A 20,662-nucleotide genomic window follows, 5' to 3' on the forward strand; every position below is an offset into this window, starting at 1 on the left:
ATTATATAAAAGTGTTGCGGCGCATTTCGTATGACATTCATTTCTATCTTTGCCATACGAGATGATTATTAAAACGCCGACCACAGAAAAACGTACCAGATTCAGCATATAGTAAACTTTGTAAAGGTAGCCCCATTCCAAAACACGTCAAAAACCAGCCGGAACCCCTCCTCTGCTTGGAGAGTACTCGATCTCGCGTCTGCTAGGTGTCCTAGGTTCGTACACACTCCGTAAAACAATCCGCCTTACATCTGCTTGGATTATACAGCTCCCACAGAAAACCACTTCACCTTCGTGTGACGTCCGTACGACGATGTCAACACAGGTCATAAACCGCAGACTGTTCCATATAAGTAGGGAAGGAGCAGAAGTGTTTTCTTTTTTTTCTTCTTCTTCTTAGTTTTTCCCAATTTTCCTTCAATGGGTTCATCTGTAAAGTTGATTTCCCACTTTTTGTTTTTAACATTTTACATCGCACCGTTTCAAAACATTGACCTGCCTGCCTGCCCTAACGAATTTATTTTACGAATGGCTTAGCCCTAAAGTGCGCCAATCGCCTGCGCCTTCGCTGACTACTTACATAAACATCCTGCAGAATGTGTTTACTCAAATGCGTCATTGTGAGTTTTAAGGAGGTTTTGATAAAACCTTCTTGTTGTGAGTAAGGCGTTTCAAAAACAGCATGGATTTCAAAGGCAACCAAAGCAATATTAGGGCCCAAAATATGGAAATGAAAAAAAACGCTGAAATGTTTATGGTAGTGACATTTACTAACACTATTCAGCACATTTGCGCAATAATTTCATACTTTGAGCATTTTAAAACCGCGCAAAAACGTGTCGTACGATGATTCCCTTCGTTTCGCGAGCCTACAAAATCCCTGGCGACGATTTTCATTGAGTCCTCACACCACAACGACGTCGTATTTTTGCATGATGGACGTCGCTACACATTGTGATTGTGTTGTTTGAACTAATCATGTATAGAAATGACTAAATAAATTGACTTTCAAAATCCGATTTTCGGGCCCTAATATTGCTTGGGTTTCTGTTGCCTGACTGTCATAGTTTTCTACATTCTGGTTGCACTCAATGTTTTTAGAAAAAGGCATGCTGGCATAGCAACAAACAAATTCAACATGCGGCATTTTGCTCTAGCTGGGGAGTATACCCCCCTCCCCTTAAACACATGTGTGGCACGTATGGTGCTGCGTTTTCTTATCTACAAGGGTTTCTCGCCGCGGCCTGTGACAAAGGGAAGATCTCAGCAAGGGCATCCTCCTCAGCCTGCAATGGCAGAGCGGAAACAACGCAAGCTACCCTGCCTACAAAAATAAGGGAATATGTTACTCTCCAAGCAGAGGTTGGTGGGGAAGATTGTGACCTTTTTATCATGTGCCCCGTTTTTTTTTAGTAGAGTAGAGTAGAGTTTTGTCCGCTCTCCCTCTCTATTAAAGTCTCTTGCTTGGTGGGGAGAGCGGACAAAAACGGGGCATATGATAAAAAGGTCACAATCTTCCCCACCAACCTCTGCTTGGAGAGTAGGAATATGATACTTTAACAACATTTCTCTTACAAAAGATGGCAATGATGCAGAGGTATATTTCAAAAAGAGGAAAGAGTTTGTGAAAGCATCGCAGATTTTTCCTTCTTTTTGTGCCTTCCACATGTGGTTTCACAGAGGTGCGAAGATTTTAATCAGGGATTAGTCAAATGGTGTTAGCGGCATGAATACCCGCCTCCTCACAAGAGAATGGGAACGTGTGAATGGTAAGTGCGTGCTAATTGTCCGGATCTCCCTCTCGGATTACCGTAAGGCTTCCCGAAAATCTGAGAAATTGTACTTCCTCTCATATTTAATCTGCTCTGTGGAAGAAAGCCCGTTTAGCGGCTGTGTAAGAGCGAACGGTCCCGGGGTCTACTTAGGTTACCTGCACCGCAAAGCTGTACAGGCCCGAGCCGCACCAATCGCGTGCCACTGTTTCGTGTCAACAGAGTGTATTTGCATTGCTGGGGAGGAGACTCGTTAACCAAATAGCCCCCATGATTGGCCCAGCGTGAGCGGACACCCGATCTGTCGGCTATTTGCAGGCCCGTTTTGCAGAGCAGACATCGAAGTTGACAAGGGCTGGCAGTTGGGGCCGGAGTCTTACTGGTTTGGAGGAGGAAATGCTATTCTTTCCCCGCTGAGTCTGCCTTGTAAAGTTGCCGGGAATGTCAGCCCACTGAATTCACACAGCTTCGCCGGCGCTCGGAGTAACCGTAGACCCCCTTCTAGTCGCGTGTTCCGACCGTTATATCCAGGGAAAGGGAAGGCTTGCTGTACTCTACTGCTGACAAAAAAGGACGAGCAAACATGACGACCCGCGTTGTTTACTCTCTGCTGCTGGTAATGGCTGTGTGGGAGCGGGCGGACTCGGCAGGCTACACCATCGGGCAGTACAGTTGCGATCCCATTCGGATCGACATGTGTAAGAAGCTGGGCTACAACGTGACGCGGATGCCCAATCTGGTCGGACACGACATGCAACAAGACGCCGAGCTGCAGCTCCAAACCTTCACCCCTCTCATCCAATATGGCTGCTCGTCTCAGCTCCAGTTCTTCCTGTGCTCGGTTTACGTGCCCATGTGTACCGAGAAGGTTCCAATCCCCATAGGGCCGTGCCAGAGCATGTGCCTGTCGGTGAAGAGGCGCTGCGAGCCCGTGCTGAAGGAGTTCGGCTTCCCCTGGCCGCCGACTCTCAACTGCTCCAAGTTTCCGCTCCAAAACGACCACAACACCATGTGCATGGAAGGGCCCGGGGACGAAGAAGTCAATCTGCCGGACGGAAGCGCGGGGAACGAGCGGCGGGGCGGCGGCCTCACCACGCCCGACGGCGGCGACGGGAACGGGGCCCTCTCGGAAAGCTGCGGCGGGCCCAACGACGAGAGCTACATGTACGTCAAAAGAACGGACTCGTGTGCGCTCAAGTGTGGAGTGGAGTACGGCAACTTCAGCCCAGAAGAAAAACGTTTTGCCGATATCTGGATGGCGGTCTGGGCTGGCCTGTGTTTCCTGTCCACCATGTTTACAGTCCTCACGTTTCTGATAGACACAGCCCGATTCCGCTATCCCGAGAGACCCATCATCTTTCTCTCCATGTGCTACAACATCTACAGCATCGCCTACATCGTCAGGCTTGTTGTGGGAAGGAAGGCTATCTCGTGCGACTCGGAAGACGGACAGGCGTTTCTCATTCAACAGGGACTGGAAAATACGGGTTGCGCGATCGTCTTCCTGTTCCTGTACTTCTTCGGCATGGCGAGCTCGATTTGGTGGGTCATCCTCACCCTCACCTGGTTCCTGTCCGCTGGACTGAAGTGGGGACATGAAGCGATAGAAATGCACAGCAGCTATTTCCACCTGGCTACATGGTCCATACCTGCCATCAAAACCATCGTCATATTCGTCATGAAACAGGTAGACGCTGACGAGCTGACCGGACTGTGTTTTGTCGGGAACCAAAATCTAGACGCGCTGACTGGATTCGTGCTCGCACCCTTGTTCACCTACCTAGTGGTCGGGACGTCCTTTCTCCTAGCCGGGTTTGTCTCCCTTTTCCGCATCCGAAACTTCATGAAGAACGACGGAACGAAGACAGACAAACTGGAACGACTGATGGTGAAAATCGGAGTGTTCAGCGTGCTGTACACCGTCCCGGCTACCTGTGTCATCGCCTGCTACTTCTACGAACACTCCAACAGAGAACTCTGGAGGTATTCCTCCGCGAAACCCAACATGGAACTCTACATGTTGAAGATTTTCATGTCTCTCGTGGTTGGTATCACGAGTAGCATGTGGATTTGGTCCGCTAAAACGGTCAGTTCGTGGGCAAACTGTACAAGAAGACTGTGTAACTCCAAGTCCGGGGAAACCACGAATTCCAGGCCAAACGGACTTACATTGAAGACCGGATCGGGAGGTGGAGGCAAAGAGAGTGCGGTATGAGATTTCTCAAAAAATATATGATTGTCTTTTTTGTAAAAGAGAGAACCCACAATCTACTTTTAATCTGCAGTAACTGGATATTTGTTCAGTTGAGATTTCACAACAACTTGTTGATATTCACTTGATGAATGTTCATCTGTGTTGGTAGAACTAGAAGCTATTCTGAATCAAAGTGGAACTACAATTGCCAACTCAAAAATTGGATTTACCCAAATTTTCGACTGATCAGCTCCAGTCTTACATTTGGGTAAGTCCAGTTTTTGTGTTGGCAGTTTTTGCAGTTCCACTTTGATTCAGAACCTGTTGATATGTTGGACCCTGTTGTCCAATACGGGTAGAATAAAATTATAGACAAGCGAAAGAGATTTCTCTATGTTTGTGTCTTCATCCAAACCCTGTTTCATAAACTAGTTCTTTGTAATAAGCAATACACACTGATTCTTCCCACCTATGAGAACAAATTACATTTGTACTGTTTAATCAAATGATGTGCCAAGACAATTTTCGGCCCCCAGAAAAATATTTTGTACGAAGAGTTAAAAACCGGGGCCTGAATGTATTGTACAGAGAGATTCTAGAGATGTACTTTTGATGAAATAACGTTGTTATTTGTAAAGAATGTGTAATGTAAGACGTTGAGAGAGTAGAGGTTAGAAGATCACGCTATCATAATTTACGTAACAACTGGTATGCATCATATGTAACACTATACATGTATATAGTTAGGCACAGAAAAACCACACCACAAACGTTAATGCATTGACTTTAGTTGATTTATAATCAAATATGACATTTTCCTACATATAAATTATTATAATGTATTTCTTGTGCCATATGCGCTACCAATTGAATGTTCTATGTGATGTAACGTTAATATGAGTTATGTAAGTTGTAAATGATCTTGAACAATAACAGTACTTATAAAAACGTCTTGTAGCTGTTTGTGGCACAGTTCATTAACGATAATCATTGTCTTTTGTACCGAATTTTTATGCCATCACCATTTGTATTGAAAACTAGTACAAATGCCAATTACTGTAACAGTAGAATTGAACAAATGCTGGTTACAATGAAAATGGCTGGAATCGTCTTTGTTTTGTGTGCATGCAATTAACGCTCTTCATTCTCGCAAAAGTCCTTGGAATTTTTTGTTGTTTTTTTACACAACTCGGGTCTTTTATCCCCTGGTATTTCCTTCGCAGCCATGATGGCGACCTAAAAAACAACATGTCTTTCAGGCGCACTGATTTCCCCCGCAGTATTTACAGAGCAAAGTGCACTCGTCTTGGCGAGTTTCTCAGGGCCAATTCCATCGCATTCTCCCTCCAAGGCACCATTTGGCGACCAAATCTTCCCCACTCATTTGCTAATTGGTCAATTATCTGCAGTGTAATTTTGGCACGTAGTGGACAAAAGATCGTACAGCCTAGGCGTGTGAAGTCTTGCCCCTGCTTTGAGTATAGCAAACAAAGCCCGCCTATACCGGGGGTCACACGCCCATGCGCTTCAATGCCGTCACGGTCCGGCTGCGCCACTGTGTGAGCACGGAGGACTGCACGACTTGTACCGCATTGCTGCAAACTTTCAAAGGTTCTCACCGATCAAGTATGTTCCAATTCCTTGCCGCTGTACCCACAGTACGTACACTCACGGGGGAAGGAGAAGAAGGTGTTCTTTGTACACATTCCACGTCCGAGGTTGGGCCAAATTTTTCGGCAGATTCGAAACAAAAAGATGTCAATATTGTCATGTGGCCAGATGAAAAGGATAAAGTCGACCACCAGAGGCTCTCTGGTTGACCACATGAAGTTGATTTCCTGCAGAAAAATGGAACAGAGTTTCACAGTACACTAGTGGGGAGGAAAAATGTGTCATTTGTACACATTCCGCACCCGAGTTGGGCTAAATTTTTCGGCAGATACCAATCGATGTCACCAGAATGCAGATAAAAAGGACAGATTTGGCTACAAGAAGTTGATTTCTTGAAAAAAATGGGGAACTGTTTTTTTCAAATGAAAAAAAAAGAAGAAGAAACATCCTGTGATTAACCCAAATGCTACGGAAGAGCCACAAAATCAACATTCCAGAGTGGTTTGATAATGTTTCAAACACTACTCAGGGCTCGAAATACTGGGTGCATGGGCACCTAGCCTTTGTGCACCCAGAATCGGAGTTGTGTATTTAATTTTTTGACAGAGGGTGCTACAGTGCACCTAGATATGTTTGTAGTGTAACGGTAGAGGATAAAGGTACTATTGTACAGAATATTCTTGAAATTGAATAATAAGAAAAGACATTGCAAACTTTGTTGTACTTTGATGTACAGTATTTTACATAAAAAACATAAATTTTTAAGCTATGGAATTAAAGATCGAGGCATTTAGGTTTGTAGCTATCAATCAGTGACATTCTATGTTGTCCACACAAAGTTCTTTCCGGGCACCTTAATTTGTAAGTCACCTATTACCAAAAATGATTTTCAAGTCCTGCTGCTCAAACTGAATTTTCAGCTTTTGATGGATTGGTACATGAAAAATAAGTGACATGATGGAACGCAAGGACTTCATTCAACTGTTGATGCCCAAATGTGAGCTTTTGGTGCTAAATTCATATCCTGAATGGTACATGTTCTTAGAACTTACTCTCCAAGCAGAGGTTGTTGGGGAAAGTTGTAACCATCTTGTCATATGCCCCGTTTTTGGGCTGCCCTCTCCAACAACAGAAATACGGTACCCAAGTCTCATAGCGGGTTGGCTATGAGACTTGGGTTGGGTATAAAAACTCCTTCTGCCAGTTGGATACGGTCTTTGCCAACCCGTAGGTCTGCTTGGAGACTAGAAAAACGGGCTATATGATAAAAAGGTCACAATTTTCCCCAACAACCTCTGCTTGGAGAGTAATGTAATGCCAAAATTAAATGTTAGAGATCACATCAGATCTAAAGACTTGTAAAAAAAGGGGGGGGGGTCGAATGGTTAGATTTTGAACTTGAAGAGATCCCAAAAGTGTCCATGAATGAAACTGATAAACAGTAACAGCCAAACAGCCTTTTATCATTAGCCTCTACTAGGCTCCGCGCGATCCTTGGGAAAATAGTAGAAATCGGCCAAATAGAGTGAATAATAAGACTACCCTTGCCCTGGCATACTATTCACTCTATTTGGCCGATCTCTACTATTTTCCCAGCGATCGCGCGGAGCCTGGTAGAGGCTATTTTATTATATTATAGCTATTTTCTTATAGCCTCCACCGGGCCTTCCTACTGGGGTACAGATGGTAGAATTCAGCAAAAGAAGGGGCTAATTGGCCAGGAGAGTCAGTCCATGGGAAGGTTGACATGACTGCACCTGCAAATGAAACCCTGTGCAGGTGGCTCTTCTGGCAACCACCTCGAACATTTCTGTTTTTTTACAGTGTCCTCCCTATAGCAGTCTGGTATAGACTACTTTTATTACACTTGGAAGGAGATAATACTCAAGATGTAACGTTATCTCTCTCTAAGACCACAACAATCTGAAGAGCTCTGCTAATGCAGCATCAGTAATCCCTGAGGTATTCAAGACATTCTTGATAAGGCCTTAATAATAAAACCATTTTTGCTGTAGTCTTAGGGCACTCTACAAGCAGAGGTTAGGTTTCGGCTTGTTTATGAAGTCTGTTTAGATGTCAGTGATCCCTGAGGTAAGACATTATTGGTAAGGCTTTAATAATAAAACCATTTTTTGCTGTAGTCTTAGGGCACTCTACAAGCAGAGGCTGGGTTTCGGCTTGTTTATGAAGTCTGTTTGGGTGTTTTTGGGGCTTTCTATTTTGTCACGGTTTCTTTATATTGTTTCTGCTTGTTTTTGACGTTGTTTTATGTGGTTTTGTCTGGCTTTCTATTTTGTCACAGTTTCTTTATGTCTACAACCCCATACATAAAGAAACCAAGACAAAATAGAAAACCTGACAAAAAGGCCTAAAATGGCGTCAAAAACAAGCCGAAACCCAACTTATGCTTGGAGAATGGTCTTAGGGAACCTGGCAGAGTTATTAGTCTCTACCAGACTAACCGCGACGGTAATAGAGAGAGTATTTGCTGGGGGACTTTGGCCATGGAGGGTTTCATTTGCAGGCACAGTTAGGGTTGCAAATTTGACCCTCTCTCCGTAGCCGACTCCCTTCATGCAATTGACTCTATTTGGCCAATTTCTACTATTTTCCCAGCGACCCTCTGAGGCTGCTAGGGCCTAAAGAGTTATGAGGGTTGACGTTAAACGGTTTTATCAGTATCAGCTGTTTTTCTTCCTCACCATCTTATTCTGTCTGTAAATCATGCGGAGTCCATTAAACCACACGGGTTAACAAGCCTCTTGATCAAATCAAGTGTAGGTTCATTTTTCTGACCAAAAGGTCCCCAGGCTAAGAATCCAATTTCCTCTAGTTATAGCTATCCTTCCTGTCTCAGGCCTTGAAATTCATTTCTGGGAATAGGTGAACAGGAGCAACTTATACAAATGGGTACACAACAAAGAATAGAGAATGTTAGATCTAGCAGATTAAAATAATTACAAACCTTGCTGCCTCTTTAAAATTCTATTGCTAATCTTAAAATTTTAAAGTGATACAAAAAAGTTTTTAATCTATTTTTTTAAACTTTTACTAATATTAGATCATCAACCCCTCCCTGTAAAAATATACCCTGCTACAGAAACAGCAAGGAAACTTGCTGCCCTATATGCCACTGCCCACTATGCACTACAAGACTACATGGGGGTCATTATGATGCTTATGATATATGTATGTCCACTCAGAGTCGTGTCTAGGCTGCGACTGATGTAGGGACAATTGCTTTACGCTGAATTCAGAAGAACCTCCTATGTATTACGCTGAAATCAAGCAAGGAAATTACGCAACATTATCGACTACGAATTATGTGAATAAGATGGCTTTCCCTTCAATTTACGGGAAATCAAAATAGCCTGCCAACACCTTACGGAAAAGAGCGTGCAGTCTCTCTGAACAAAGGACAAAAGTAGGAGGTACTGCCAAGTAAAAGGTAGTACTGCAGTACATGATGTACTACCAGGTACTGAGGTGTCGGGGTTAGAGGGAGAACCCACCACCTTTCGGGACTGAAGAAGTAACAGAGTCCCTCTGTGAACATGGCATGACACCCCAGGAGGCAACACACCTGGCAGCAAACCACTGACTCCACCTTCCCGCGACACCAACCCCAGGTAGGAGCAGCAGTAGCCTGTGCTAGACCCCCAATCTCTTAAGTATCCATCTTGTGATAGATATTTTAGAGACTGGGGGTCTGGCATCCAGGCTATTCTCCAAGCAAAGGTTTCGGTCGAGTGGGGTAGGAGTGTCCGGGATTTTTTACTCTTCCTTCCGTGAAGGAAGAGGAACGTAAAAAATCCCGGACACTCCTACCCCACTCGACCGAAACCTTTGCTTGGAGAATAATCCCGGCTAGAGCAGCAGGATAAAGTAAAGTAAGTAATTAGGCCACGCTGACTTGATCATATGGATGAAACCTGGTACTCTCCAAGCAGAGGAGGGGTTCCGGTTGGTTTTTGACGTGTTTTTAGGCGTTTTTGTCGGGCTTTCTACTTTGTAATTTTTTTTGTGTCACCAACCCACACCCAGAAAAATGACAAAGTAGAAAGCCTGACAAAAACGCCTAAAAACATGGCAAAAGCCAACCGGAACCCCTCCTCTGCTTGGAGAGTAGAAATCTACATGCACATCAATTCTCGTCAATGACTAAAAAGGTTGCATCTATACTATCAATCATACGAAGAAGCTGCAGACTGTGGTAATATATATTGCAAATATATTTGCCGTACATTGCAAAAATGAATATCATGAAACGGATACTAATGTCATAGCCTCTACCAGGCGACTTAATTGAGCTAAATCCCTGCATAGCGAACTACCCCTGGCATACTATTCACTAGATATTTGGCCGATTTCTATTATTTTCCCAGCGATCCGCGGAGCCTGGTAGAGGTTACTAATGTGATACAATGCCTCTAAATTACATCCTTATCTTCTGTACATACCAGACTTTAAATGTTCACTCATCACTTGAATAGTGCATTGTCACCCACAGGATCTGTCTTGTGTGGTAGCCATGGCAACTAACGAGTGTTGTAGCAACAAACTGATGAGGTCCCTTTCATTGCCAGCATCTATAGAATCTCAACAAAATGTACATCATAAACACATGTTGGTATAGAGTAGAGTGGATTCATTCCTCAGGTAACCGCCATCTTTCACGCCACAGTCCTCCCTTAGTAAGACATCAGGAGCCGCATAGCTCCCATCAAGGAGGTACACACACACACACGGAAACACACACATGCTAGCACACACAGAAACACACACACATGCTGACACACACAGAAACACACACATGCTGACACACACAGAGACACACACATGCTGACACACACAGAAACACACACACATGCTGACACACACAGAAACACACACATGCTGACACACACAGAAACACACACACATGCTGACACACAGAAACACACACATGCTGACACACACAGAAACACACACATGCTGACACACACAGAAACACACACATGCTGACACACACAGAAACACACACATGCTGACACAAAGAAACACACACACATGCTGACACACAGAAACACACACACATGCTGACACACAGAAACACACACACACGTGCTGACACACACAGAACACACAGAAACACTAACACATACACACGCACATACACACACACACAGATAGATAAAGAAGTTAAGAAATACGTACCTCCAAAGAGTAAGATGGGCTACTGGAGTTATGAACCCTTGCTCCCATTTAGAACTTTTATTCAGTCTGTCACATAAACCCATGTTACTTCAACTCTCATGGTTCAGGTACTGTAGAACTGCCACATTGATATATTTATTACCTCCATGAAATAAAGAGGTAGTGTTTTGGTTTCGTCTGTATGAGTGTCTATTTATCTGCATGTTGTGGTCAGCAATAACTCAAGAAAGTCTGGATGGAGACACTGTGATGATGCTTGTTATGTCAGTAGGTGTTTGCAAGACAAAGGTCGAGGTCAATTTTGGGGCCCCCTGGTGTGTGACCTTGTGATTTGGGCCTCCTGGTGTGTGACATTGTGATTTTGGGCCCCTGGTGTGTGACCTTGTGATTTGGGCCTCCTGGTGTGTGACATTGTGATTTTGGGCCCCTGGTGTGTGATCTTGTGATTTTGGGCCTCCTGGTGTGTGACCTTGTGGTTTTGGGCCCCTGGTGTGTTACCTTGTGATTTTGGGCCCCTGGTGTGTGACCTTGTGATTTGGGCCCCCTTGCGTGTGACCTTGTCAATGCAGCATCAGTAAACCTTGAGGTATGAAGGTGTTCAAGACTATCTGGAGAAGGCCTTGATAATACGGTTCTCACAGAACCCAGGCTACTTTGAATCATGACTGGATGTAAAAGAAGTTTGATGAATCAACCAAAAGGAAATTGTTGTAAAAATGAATATGATTATGAGACTCAACGAATATTTAGAGCTGTGACATTCTGCTATGCGCCTGTATCGTGACAAAACAGTAGTATCTTGAAAGAAACCTATAGATAGATATATCCGCTTTACCTGCAATCCAGATTGCTGCCATGGCCCACACAGCCAGCAACATGTCCAATCCTGGCCAACTCCATCAAAACATAGAAATTCTAAATAAAAACATGAATATCCAAATATTTGACGGACTTGCTGCCACTCTCTCATTGGTCGAAGTGCTAATTGCTATTCTATCATTGGTCAAAGTGCTAATTGTGATGGACAGTCAGGATTCGGTCTATTCTGGCAGCATGTTTGTAAATGAGCCATGTTCCAAATCCCTTTGCATGCTGGGAAAACCGAGAACTCTGGGTAATGAAGAGGAAGCCCAACATCGTTACCATGACAACCGGACGCAGTACGCATGCACCGCACACGTGTTGTCATGGTAACTGTTCACTTGTACCCTGCGTTACCCATAATTACGTCATAAGGTTTTTGTGCTAACAACCTCATACACGGGGCCGCCGGCAATATGTCACCATCCGAAATGACGAATGCAATCCCCAACAACATCATGTCCGAGCTAGGGCCGACCCTAGGCATCGCTAGGTATGATTGAGGGAGCTTCAGGCGTAAGCCTCAAGTGTCAAACCCCTGCACATAAAGGAACCCAACACACTTATCGAGAAGAACAGGAGTGACCCGATGTGACCCGCGAGCCGTAACGAAGCCGGATTGCACTACTAGTAACATTATACAGGTTTGGAAGATTTTTAAGAGTTTGTTAGATGTAACATTAAGTCCACAGCATCTTTTTTTTAAAGAAAAACAATAGGAGATTGTTAGACTCCCGTCCTCGCCAGGTACTCCGCCCACACACCGGGATTTTGTCGTGCGTCCTCCCTTTCAATTTTTGCTTCGGAACTCGCCGTTTGGCTAAACTTGAACAAAGTATTGTATGCATATTAAACTTTAACATGTTATGCTTGGAAGAATAGTAAAAGTAACCTTACATTGTAGCTTAACATGTCAAAAATTAAGGAAACTCAAAATGGCGAATTTAGAGTACAGTGGCGAATTTGGGGGCCCCTCCGTTACTACTTACTACACTAGTAGCTAGCGAAAAAGGGTCATGCTTCGCCCGCATTCTGAGGTGCGACCGCTTAACCTTATTTTACTGCTGACGACAACAGAGAAAGGCTCCCGTGGGCGCCGAAATTGAATTACTTCTCCCTGGGCACAAGAGCTGCCCAGTGCAAATAAGGAAGACAAAGGGAACATCTAAGGGGCACAAATTTATTGTTTTTTTCAGTTCTACCCTGGGTTTCTACAATGGACGAAGAGCTACCAACACATAAGAAATATAATGACAGTACACTCATATTTTCTACAGTAGCGCAGGCTGTACCCAAAAATGTAACCACATAGTTGTGCATGTAAAAAAATTCGAGATACGAAAAAATATAACCTCATTGGGAGAAAAAATTGGTTTTCTGATAAAGAATTTGAAGAAGTTGCATATGAGCAAGGCGGTTCTATTCTAGAACATTTTATTCTGTGTTGAATAGAACTTCCGACTTGGCATGAGGTTTGCATTTAGTAGCCTCTACCAGGCCCCGTCCTATCGCTGGGAAAATAGTAGAAATCGGCCGAGGTGCTGAGTACTCCGCTATACAGGGTAGTCCGCTATACAGTGAAGCTCCATTATCGATAATAGAGCTTCACTGTATAGCGGACTACCCTGTATAGCGGAGTACTCAGCACCTCGGCCGATTTCTACTATTTTCCCAGCGATAGGACGAGGCCTGGTGATGAAAAACTGAAAACCTTTCCCGCGAGTTCCCTTTTTTTATTATACATCGTTCTAACCCGAGTTGCTAGTTTCAACGTGACATTACGTGATTAATGACCAAGGTAAGGGACCATCCGTTTATGAAGTATAATGGGTGTGGCCGATTACAGGTCTTGATTTTTTTATTTCTTGCCAAATGTGCCGAGGGACCGTACATTGTACGTGAAAGGGTGTCTAAGTAAGCTACGAGTAGCTCCAAATTGATATACAATCGATTCAAATGTAGGGGCCAACACTCGTGTTTTGCTGCTACCCTATGCGGCAACAGGCACTACTGGGGTCTGAACGCACTCGTAGTCTCTACCAGACTAAGTACGCTAGCTATAGAATAATTTGTCAAGGGAGTCTGGCCACCATATGGTTTAGGATTCGACCGGCCGCGCAATGAGGGGAAATGTTATCCTTCTCGTGGACTGACTCTCTTGGCCAATTATTCCTATTTTCGCTAAATTCTACGATCCATAAACCCATGGGAAGGTCTGGTGGCGGCTAATCTGAACGAAAGAAAAGAACCTGTTAACGCATTCACGACGCCACCTGTTAACATCTCCCCTCTCCCTCACCCGGATACTGCATATTTAATGTTCCGTACGTACATAACGCACGTCACTGACGCATTTATTCACGCATACATTACGTTTTTTTTTCTCCACAGGCGGAGCGCTAGCTGCAAACATGGAGTCCACATTTGAGCAGCCGGACCAGACGGTAGACCTGGCTACACGGGTTATGTTCACAGTCACCAGCGCTGTACTTATGCTGGCGCTCGGCTGTACCGTAGAACTAGAAGAGTTCTTCGCCATATTCCATCGCCCGAGAGCCGTTCTTCTCTGCCTTGCGTCGCAGTATGTCGCCATGCCGCTGATACTGTGGGGTTTGGTAGCAGCGTTCTCCCTTGACGGAGGGCGAGCCCTGTCCATACTGCTCATGGCATGCTGCCCCACCGCCGGATTGGCCAACGTCGTGACCTACTGGATCGATGGCGATAAAAACCTCAGGTAATGCACATGTAACGAACCAATATTCATCGATTGAGGATGCATGCACTTCCCACTGTATGTACAGACAGGGAGGTACTGCATTTATCATGCGATAGATGTTAGGTGAGATGTGGCAAAATGATTCTTGATGATCCATCCACGCTTTTCTGAGAAGCGAACATGCCTTGGGTACTAAGTGTTGTCATATCGCGCTTGTGATGGTGCCATTTTTAATATATGATTCTAAATAATGATAACGCCGATCAACGTTACAAGTGAGAGAAAAATATCTAATTTGTGAGGAAAGCGACGAAGATACTGCATTCAGTTCACTTGCCGTGTGGCGTTAGATTTCAGCTGTTTGGTGTGGTGACATGAAAAATGACTTCGAGCGATCACCTGGATGCATATTTCATCATCATAAGGAATCCATGTTGACACGTCACAAGGCAGTTCCCTTCTTGGATTTTTGTGGTCCGACATCTTTGAATTAAAGCGCAAAGCTCTGAAATATGTAGGATCAGCTTGTTTATTTTAATATTTAATTGTAACAGAAGAATTTGCATCTGCGTATTTCCTAGCCATATGGAACGTTGTATTCCTCCAGCATATGGGAAACCGTCTAACCACCATCATTAACGTTCTACCTTGAGCAGTTCATTTGGCCAGCTTCCTTCGCGGCCTTCCACCGAGCGCTAGCGGTGGCGTTTATTGTTGGGGGATTTTCAACATGTGGGCTAGGTTCCTATGCCGGAAAGATCGCGTCTACGCCTTCTAGCAGGCGCAGATATTACCTTTCCGGCATAAGTGACCCAAACCCCCCCCCCCCCCCCCCCACAACAATAAGAGCCAAGCCAAACCTAGCGCTCGTGGAAGGATGTTATATTTGTCATGCTATTTTTGTCTTCTTGATTGTTGACATGATGAACTATATGTAGGTCCGTCTAAGCTGACTGTTTTCAATCATTATTTTTGAATGAAGGTACACCCATTTAAATGCACTTCATCTGCATATACCGTGATTAACCTTCTCCCTGCTGTCTCTCTCTGTAACCAATAGAGAACAGAGAATAGAGAATGGGGTGCCAAATGGCTACTTCAGTGTGCTAAAGGTTAATAGTACCGGTAAAGACGTCAAGGCTGACGCAAGAGGCGACTCTGTTCATTATGAATTCCGCGTCCATACGGGCCGCAATTATCGCGGGTAAAGTGGGTTAATGCATGTCGGGGCGCTCGGGGGCGGAAATACACGTCAATTCTCACTGGACAAATCTCTTTTACTTCGACCTACTCTCCAAGCAGAGGAGTGGGGCTGGCTGGTTTTTGACGTGTTTTAGGCGTTTTTGTCGGGCTTTCTACTTTGCCATGTATATTTATGTGTGGGTTTGTGACTTGAAAAGAAACATGACAAAGTAGAAAGCCCGACAAAAACGCCGAAAACACGTCAAAAACCAGCCCACTCCTCTGCTTGGAGAGTACTTCGAGCGCCTTCTGTATATGTGCACAGTTTATTAGGTTTTTCATAGTTTGCCAGCAAAATTTGCACGAAATGGGGATTAAAGATACTGCTGGTTATAATTATCTCCGGGAAGGAGGCCACTGACCTCCAACAGGGGTACTGTTTTTGCCTGTGTTTGTGTGTTCGCAGCTATAACTCAAGATGCTTTTGATGGATTCAAATAAATTTTGGTATTTGGGTAGTTATCCAGCTCCCACTGAAACATGGCGACTTGGGACACCGTAGCAGCACTAGTATATTCAGGTATTAAAGAATTATAGATCGACACCCCCGTCTTGAATGTAGTGTGGTACAGCCCAAGAAATCAGCTGTCGTTTGCCTAATGGTAAACTGTGTAACCAAGATGGGGGCACTTAGCTACTCTCAAAGCAGAGGTTATCCAAGCAGAGGTTAGACTCCGGCCTGATACACTGTCTTGGTTACTGCCTAGTGTTATAAGATCTTACAAAATTGATAAACAGCTATCAAAATGGATATAAATGGAAACAGGTTTTAAAGAAATTGTTATTCCTGGTAAAGAGGCGACAGTGTCGACGCTGCTGTGCCTGGTAACCATCCGGTGTGCCTGGCCGTCTTCACCAGCACCCCTCTCATGTCTAACAGTTATCCCTACTCTCTCCACCCCTCTCCAGTATCTACGTGACGACAGTGTCGACGCTGCTGTGCCTGGTAACCATACCGGTGTGCCTGGCCATATTCACCAGCACCCCCCTGATGCACGGGCAGCAGCTCGCCATGGCCATCGACATGATCGCGGTGGCGCTGGTCTGCGTGCTGGTGCCCGTCATCGTCGGCATCCTGCTGCAGCACTACTGCAAGAAGATCGCCGATGTTCTCGGCAAGGTGAGGTTCTTTTTATTGAGCTCATAGAAGAGACGGACACCGTCTTTAACTTTAGTGTATGTAGTGAACACATTCATTCAATTACACAGGCCAATTTTAACGTTATGTTTAACTTCGTCCTGAGGCGACAAAGCTATTGTTTCTATCCGCCATGCAGATTGCTATGTTTCCTTTTATACTGAGTCTAGGGATGTAGCAACCTCACAGTTGAGCCCCTGGTTCCAATGAATTGCTACCTGGGAGACCCCGGTTCAATCCTGGGAAGGACCGTCAGTGTCGGTTGGGGCTGCACCCGTCTTTCGGAAGGGACGACAAGTTCGACAAGGTGCCTCCAGCACGTTGAAGTAGAAGAGCTGGTAACCCCTCCCCGTTACACCCTGCTACTGAAACAATAAGAAACTTGCTGCCCTATGTGCCACTGGCCACTACGAGAGTCCGACCGAACGAATTATTTATATGCTTGAACGTAGGTTAATCTCTTCGTATTCACCTGTTTGTTTGCATGTCACGATTGTTTTAGACCTTACAAAAGTCGCTGTACCTTTATTGTGTCAACAAAGAGTGTATATTTATTTTTGTTTGTCCATGCAGCTGGCGTCATACCTGGGTGGACTTCTTCTCATCAGCAGCATCATCGTCGCTACCGTGATCTACCGAGCGGTGTTCCGCGGGCCTACGGGCGTCCTCGTCATCGCCGCCGTCTTCCCTCCCTTCTCCCTCCTGTTCGGCTACGCCTGGGCCATCGCCTTTAAGGAGGACGCCGCCGTGGCCAAGACAGTCGCGGTCCAGGCTGGCAACCGTAACGTGTCGCTGTGTCTGTCGGTCCTGAAGCTGGCCTTCCACGACAACCTGGCGAACCAGATTCTGACGTTCCCGATCGAGTACTGGCTGATCCAGAACGCGTTCACGCTGCTGGTGGCGCTCCTGTACCACACGTGGAAGACGTACCGCTCGGACCCCGTCGCCAACGGCGAGTCTCTGCGCATCCTGGGCGAGAAGGTGTCCCAGCACGGGGAGGACGAGGACGAGGACTCTGACGGGGCTTAAACCGGCGGATTTCTTACCCAGGGCAAGCCGTGAAGGAAGTGCTCCTACTGTGACCGGTCCAGCAGTTTGAGGGGTGGATCAGTCAAACACATTAGTGTTACTCTCCAAGCAGAGGTTGTTGGGGACAGAATTGGTTGGTGGGGAGAGCTGACAAAAAACGGGACATATAAATGATAAGAACGTAAACTTTTTCCTCCAACAGCCTCTGCTTGGAGAGTAGATAAGCGTAACCTCCTTCACAGACTTCTAAGACGGAGCCGGCGTTTACTTTTGAGGGGAGCGCTGATTCGTGCTTCAACATGGACCAGGTTCTCTAATGCCAGGGAGATCGTTTATGCGCGCCTCTAGAAGCCTGTTTTCTGTAGCGACGTCCTAAAAGAAAAGGGGATTAAGGAAGTAGGCTTCTATGGATAAGGCGTCAAATGGAGGTCCCGTGTTTGAGGAGAGCCACACCTTGAGCACGTTAAAGAACCCAACACACTTATCGAAAAGAGTAGGGGTCTTTCCCGGTGTGAGTGGTTCAAAACCGACAGTCCTATGGCCGCACATGGGGCAATTGTCGTATTGAGGTCACCTGAGCGCCGAATGGCAGTCACTACACGCTCGTTCTCATTTAAATGTACACATTATGTAATCTCCGTTACCGTTAGAGGTAAGACGTTCCTGACATTGAGATATGCCACATATAAGGTACCAAACTGCCGTTTTAAAAAGCTAGAAAAGTTTTAAGTCGTCATAAAAACTACAGTTTGACATCTTATATGTGGCATATCCAAATGCCAGGAACGTCTTACTTCAAGCGGTAACGGAGATTACAAAATGTGTTCATTTAAATGAGAACGACAGACCCTTGCGATCTAGCCCCGCCAATTGTGCGCTCCTCGCAATTCAGCCCCTGTCTGCGAAGAGAGAGTATTCGGCCTACCCAATGTGTGCGTAATCGATCTCCCCCAGCATTAGAGAACCTGGCCTATGTTGAAAAACACAAATAAGTGCCCTCCCTCTAGTCTGCTAAGGAGGCTAGCACAATTGTAAGTAACTAGCGTCTACCAGGCTCCACAGGTCGCTGAAAAGACAGTAGAAATTTGCCAAATAGACGGATAACATGCCAACGGAGTTAGCTGGCCAGGGAGTACAGTTTGCGACCTAGTTTGCTAACTCCTCTAGCATGTTATCTGTCTATTTGGCAAATTTCTACTATCTTTCCAGCGACCTGTGGAGCCTGGTAGAGGCTAGTAAGTAACGCCAGCCTCAAACAACCAAAATATTTATTCGTCCGTGTTGCTTATTGGTATTTATCCCTTGTCAGGGGTCTTGTGAACAGTTATTGAATGTACGTTTCTTATTTAAAGGTGCCCTCTCCACATATGTACCATAATGGTATGTCTGAATATCGCTGTCTGGCTGCGCTACAAAGATAATCATCGAAAATCTGTGTAACAGTCTTCTCTACGTCTGACAGGTCCTACAAAACGTTGTCACATAAGCTCTGATACACACATTGACACATATCTTATAATGAAAGCTCATCTGTGTTGGTAGTAATCATAATACAATGCTAAACTTTCTTCCAACACTAAGGTACTCACGGATCAAATTTTCAACGACCACTATCGCCTTCTTCAGGATCAATAATGACCAAAGAAAAAGACACGTGTCAATAAATGCATGTCTGTTACTCTCGCGAGTTTACGTTCGGCAGTGATTGGTCATTATTGATCCCGAAGAAGGCGACAGTGGTCCTTGAAAATTTTATTCGTAAACACCTTAGTGTTGGAAGAAAGTTTAACTTTGTATTTTGCCACATATCTATCGTCTATACGGATGATGGAAAGACGATACTGACCAGAGATCATCTTATCTACATGTACCTGAGTCTAGCTCATGTATGTAATGTAACACGTCTGTCTGTACAGTTTGTAATGTGAAAAGTGTATTTATAAATGTTATTGTCGATATTGTTAAGCAAGTACACAGTACTCCAGTTATAACTACAGCTTTGTTGACATGATTGTTGAATTTCGTTGTACAGGGGTTTCTGTGGAACTTGTGGACTCCAAACATGACGCAGAAAATACTTCCCTCTGCTTCTCGTATCCTTTCCTTCTTTCTTCCAAACTTCTTCCAGATCAGTACAGTTCCTTCACATTTTGATCTCACTAGGGTAAAGTACCTTTTAGATGAAGGCACGGACTATACCGTGTGCTATTTATATCATATTGAAGATTTGAAGGTTTAGATGAAGACTTATCAATATGATAAGAATTAAGCAAATTTATACATACACTATCAAGGGATGTCCCTACAGCTCAACTGGTAGCAGCCTCACAGTTGAGCTCCTGGTTGCAGTCAGTTGGTAACTTGGAACCCGGTTCAATCCTGGGAAGGGCATCTCGGCTGGGGCTGCACCCGTCTTTCTGAAGGTACGTAAAATGTACTCTCCAAGCAGAGGTCGTGAATGGGCAGATCGTCACCGTTTTATCATTCACGAACGACCTCTGCTTGGAGAGTACGTAAAATGGGGTCCCGTGCCAACTTCGAGGTGGTGCCTCAAGCACTCAGAGGGGAACGGCTAGCAACCCCTCCCTGTAAAAATATGTACCCTGTTACTGAAACTTGCTGCCCTACATGTATGTTAGGCTCTACCAGCCTCCGCGGGTCGCTGGGAAAATAGTAGAAATTGGCCAAGTATAGCCAATTGTATGAAGGGAGTCGGCTACGGAGAGAGGGTCAAATAACTGCGCCTGCGAATGAAACCCTTCATGGCCAAAGTCCCCCGGCAAATGTGCTCCCTATAGCCGGCGCGGTTAGTCTGGTAGAGACTACATGTATGTGCCACCAGGCAATACAAGGGTCTGAACAAAGGATACATACAACTTCTGATTCTCTAGCTATTTTACTCT

General features: G+C 45.0%; 2 protein-coding genes across 2 annotated transcripts; both read left to right on the plus strand.

Annotated features, from left to right (window-relative positions):
- The first annotated feature begins 1,726 nt into the window (after positions 1-1,726).
- Positions 1,727-5,063, plus strand: LOC136430056 (frizzled-4-like). Its single transcript, XM_066420333.1, has one exon. The coding sequence runs from the start codon at positions 2,356-2,358 to the stop codon at positions 3,985-3,987; it is 1,632 nt and encodes a 543-aa protein (XP_066276430.1). The 5' UTR covers positions 1,727-2,355; the 3' UTR covers positions 3,988-5,063.
- An 8,587-nt stretch (positions 5,064-13,650) lies between these two features.
- LOC136430063 (sodium-dependent organic anion transporter-like) lies at positions 13,651-19,836 on the plus strand. Its single transcript, XM_066420346.1, has 3 exons — positions 13,651-14,368; positions 16,502-16,712; positions 17,304-19,836. Exons 1-3 carry the CDS (start codon positions 14,046-14,048, stop codon positions 17,757-17,759), a joined length of 990 nt encoding a protein of 329 aa, XP_066276443.1. The 5' UTR covers positions 13,651-14,045; the 3' UTR covers positions 17,760-19,836.
- The last annotated feature ends 826 nt before the right edge of the window (positions 19,837-20,662 follow it).

The sequence above is a fragment of the Branchiostoma lanceolatum genome, chromosome 1 (genome assembly GCF_035083965.1).
Source record: "Branchiostoma lanceolatum isolate klBraLanc5 chromosome 1, klBraLanc5.hap2, whole genome shotgun sequence".
Classification (NCBI taxonomy): domain Eukaryota; kingdom Metazoa; phylum Chordata; class Leptocardii; order Amphioxiformes; family Branchiostomatidae; genus Branchiostoma; species Branchiostoma lanceolatum.

Bases quoted from the DNA above. Each gene is read 5' to 3' on its own strand.
- LOC136430056 (XM_066420333.1), top strand. From the start codon at position 2,356: ATGACGACCCGCGTTGTTTACTCTCTGCTGCTGGTAATGGCTGTGTGG.
- LOC136430063 (XM_066420346.1), top strand. From the start codon at position 14,046: ATGGAGTCCACATTTGAGCAGCCGGACCAGACGGTAGACCTGGCTACA. The intron at 14,369-16,501 runs GTAATGCACATG...ACCCCTCTCCAG, and splicing joins GATGGCGATAAAAACCTCAG to TATCTACGTGACGACAGTGT. The intron at 16,713-17,303 runs GTGAGGTTCTTT...TTGTCCATGCAG, and splicing joins TCGCCGATGTTCTCGGCAAG to CTGGCGTCATACCTGGGTGG.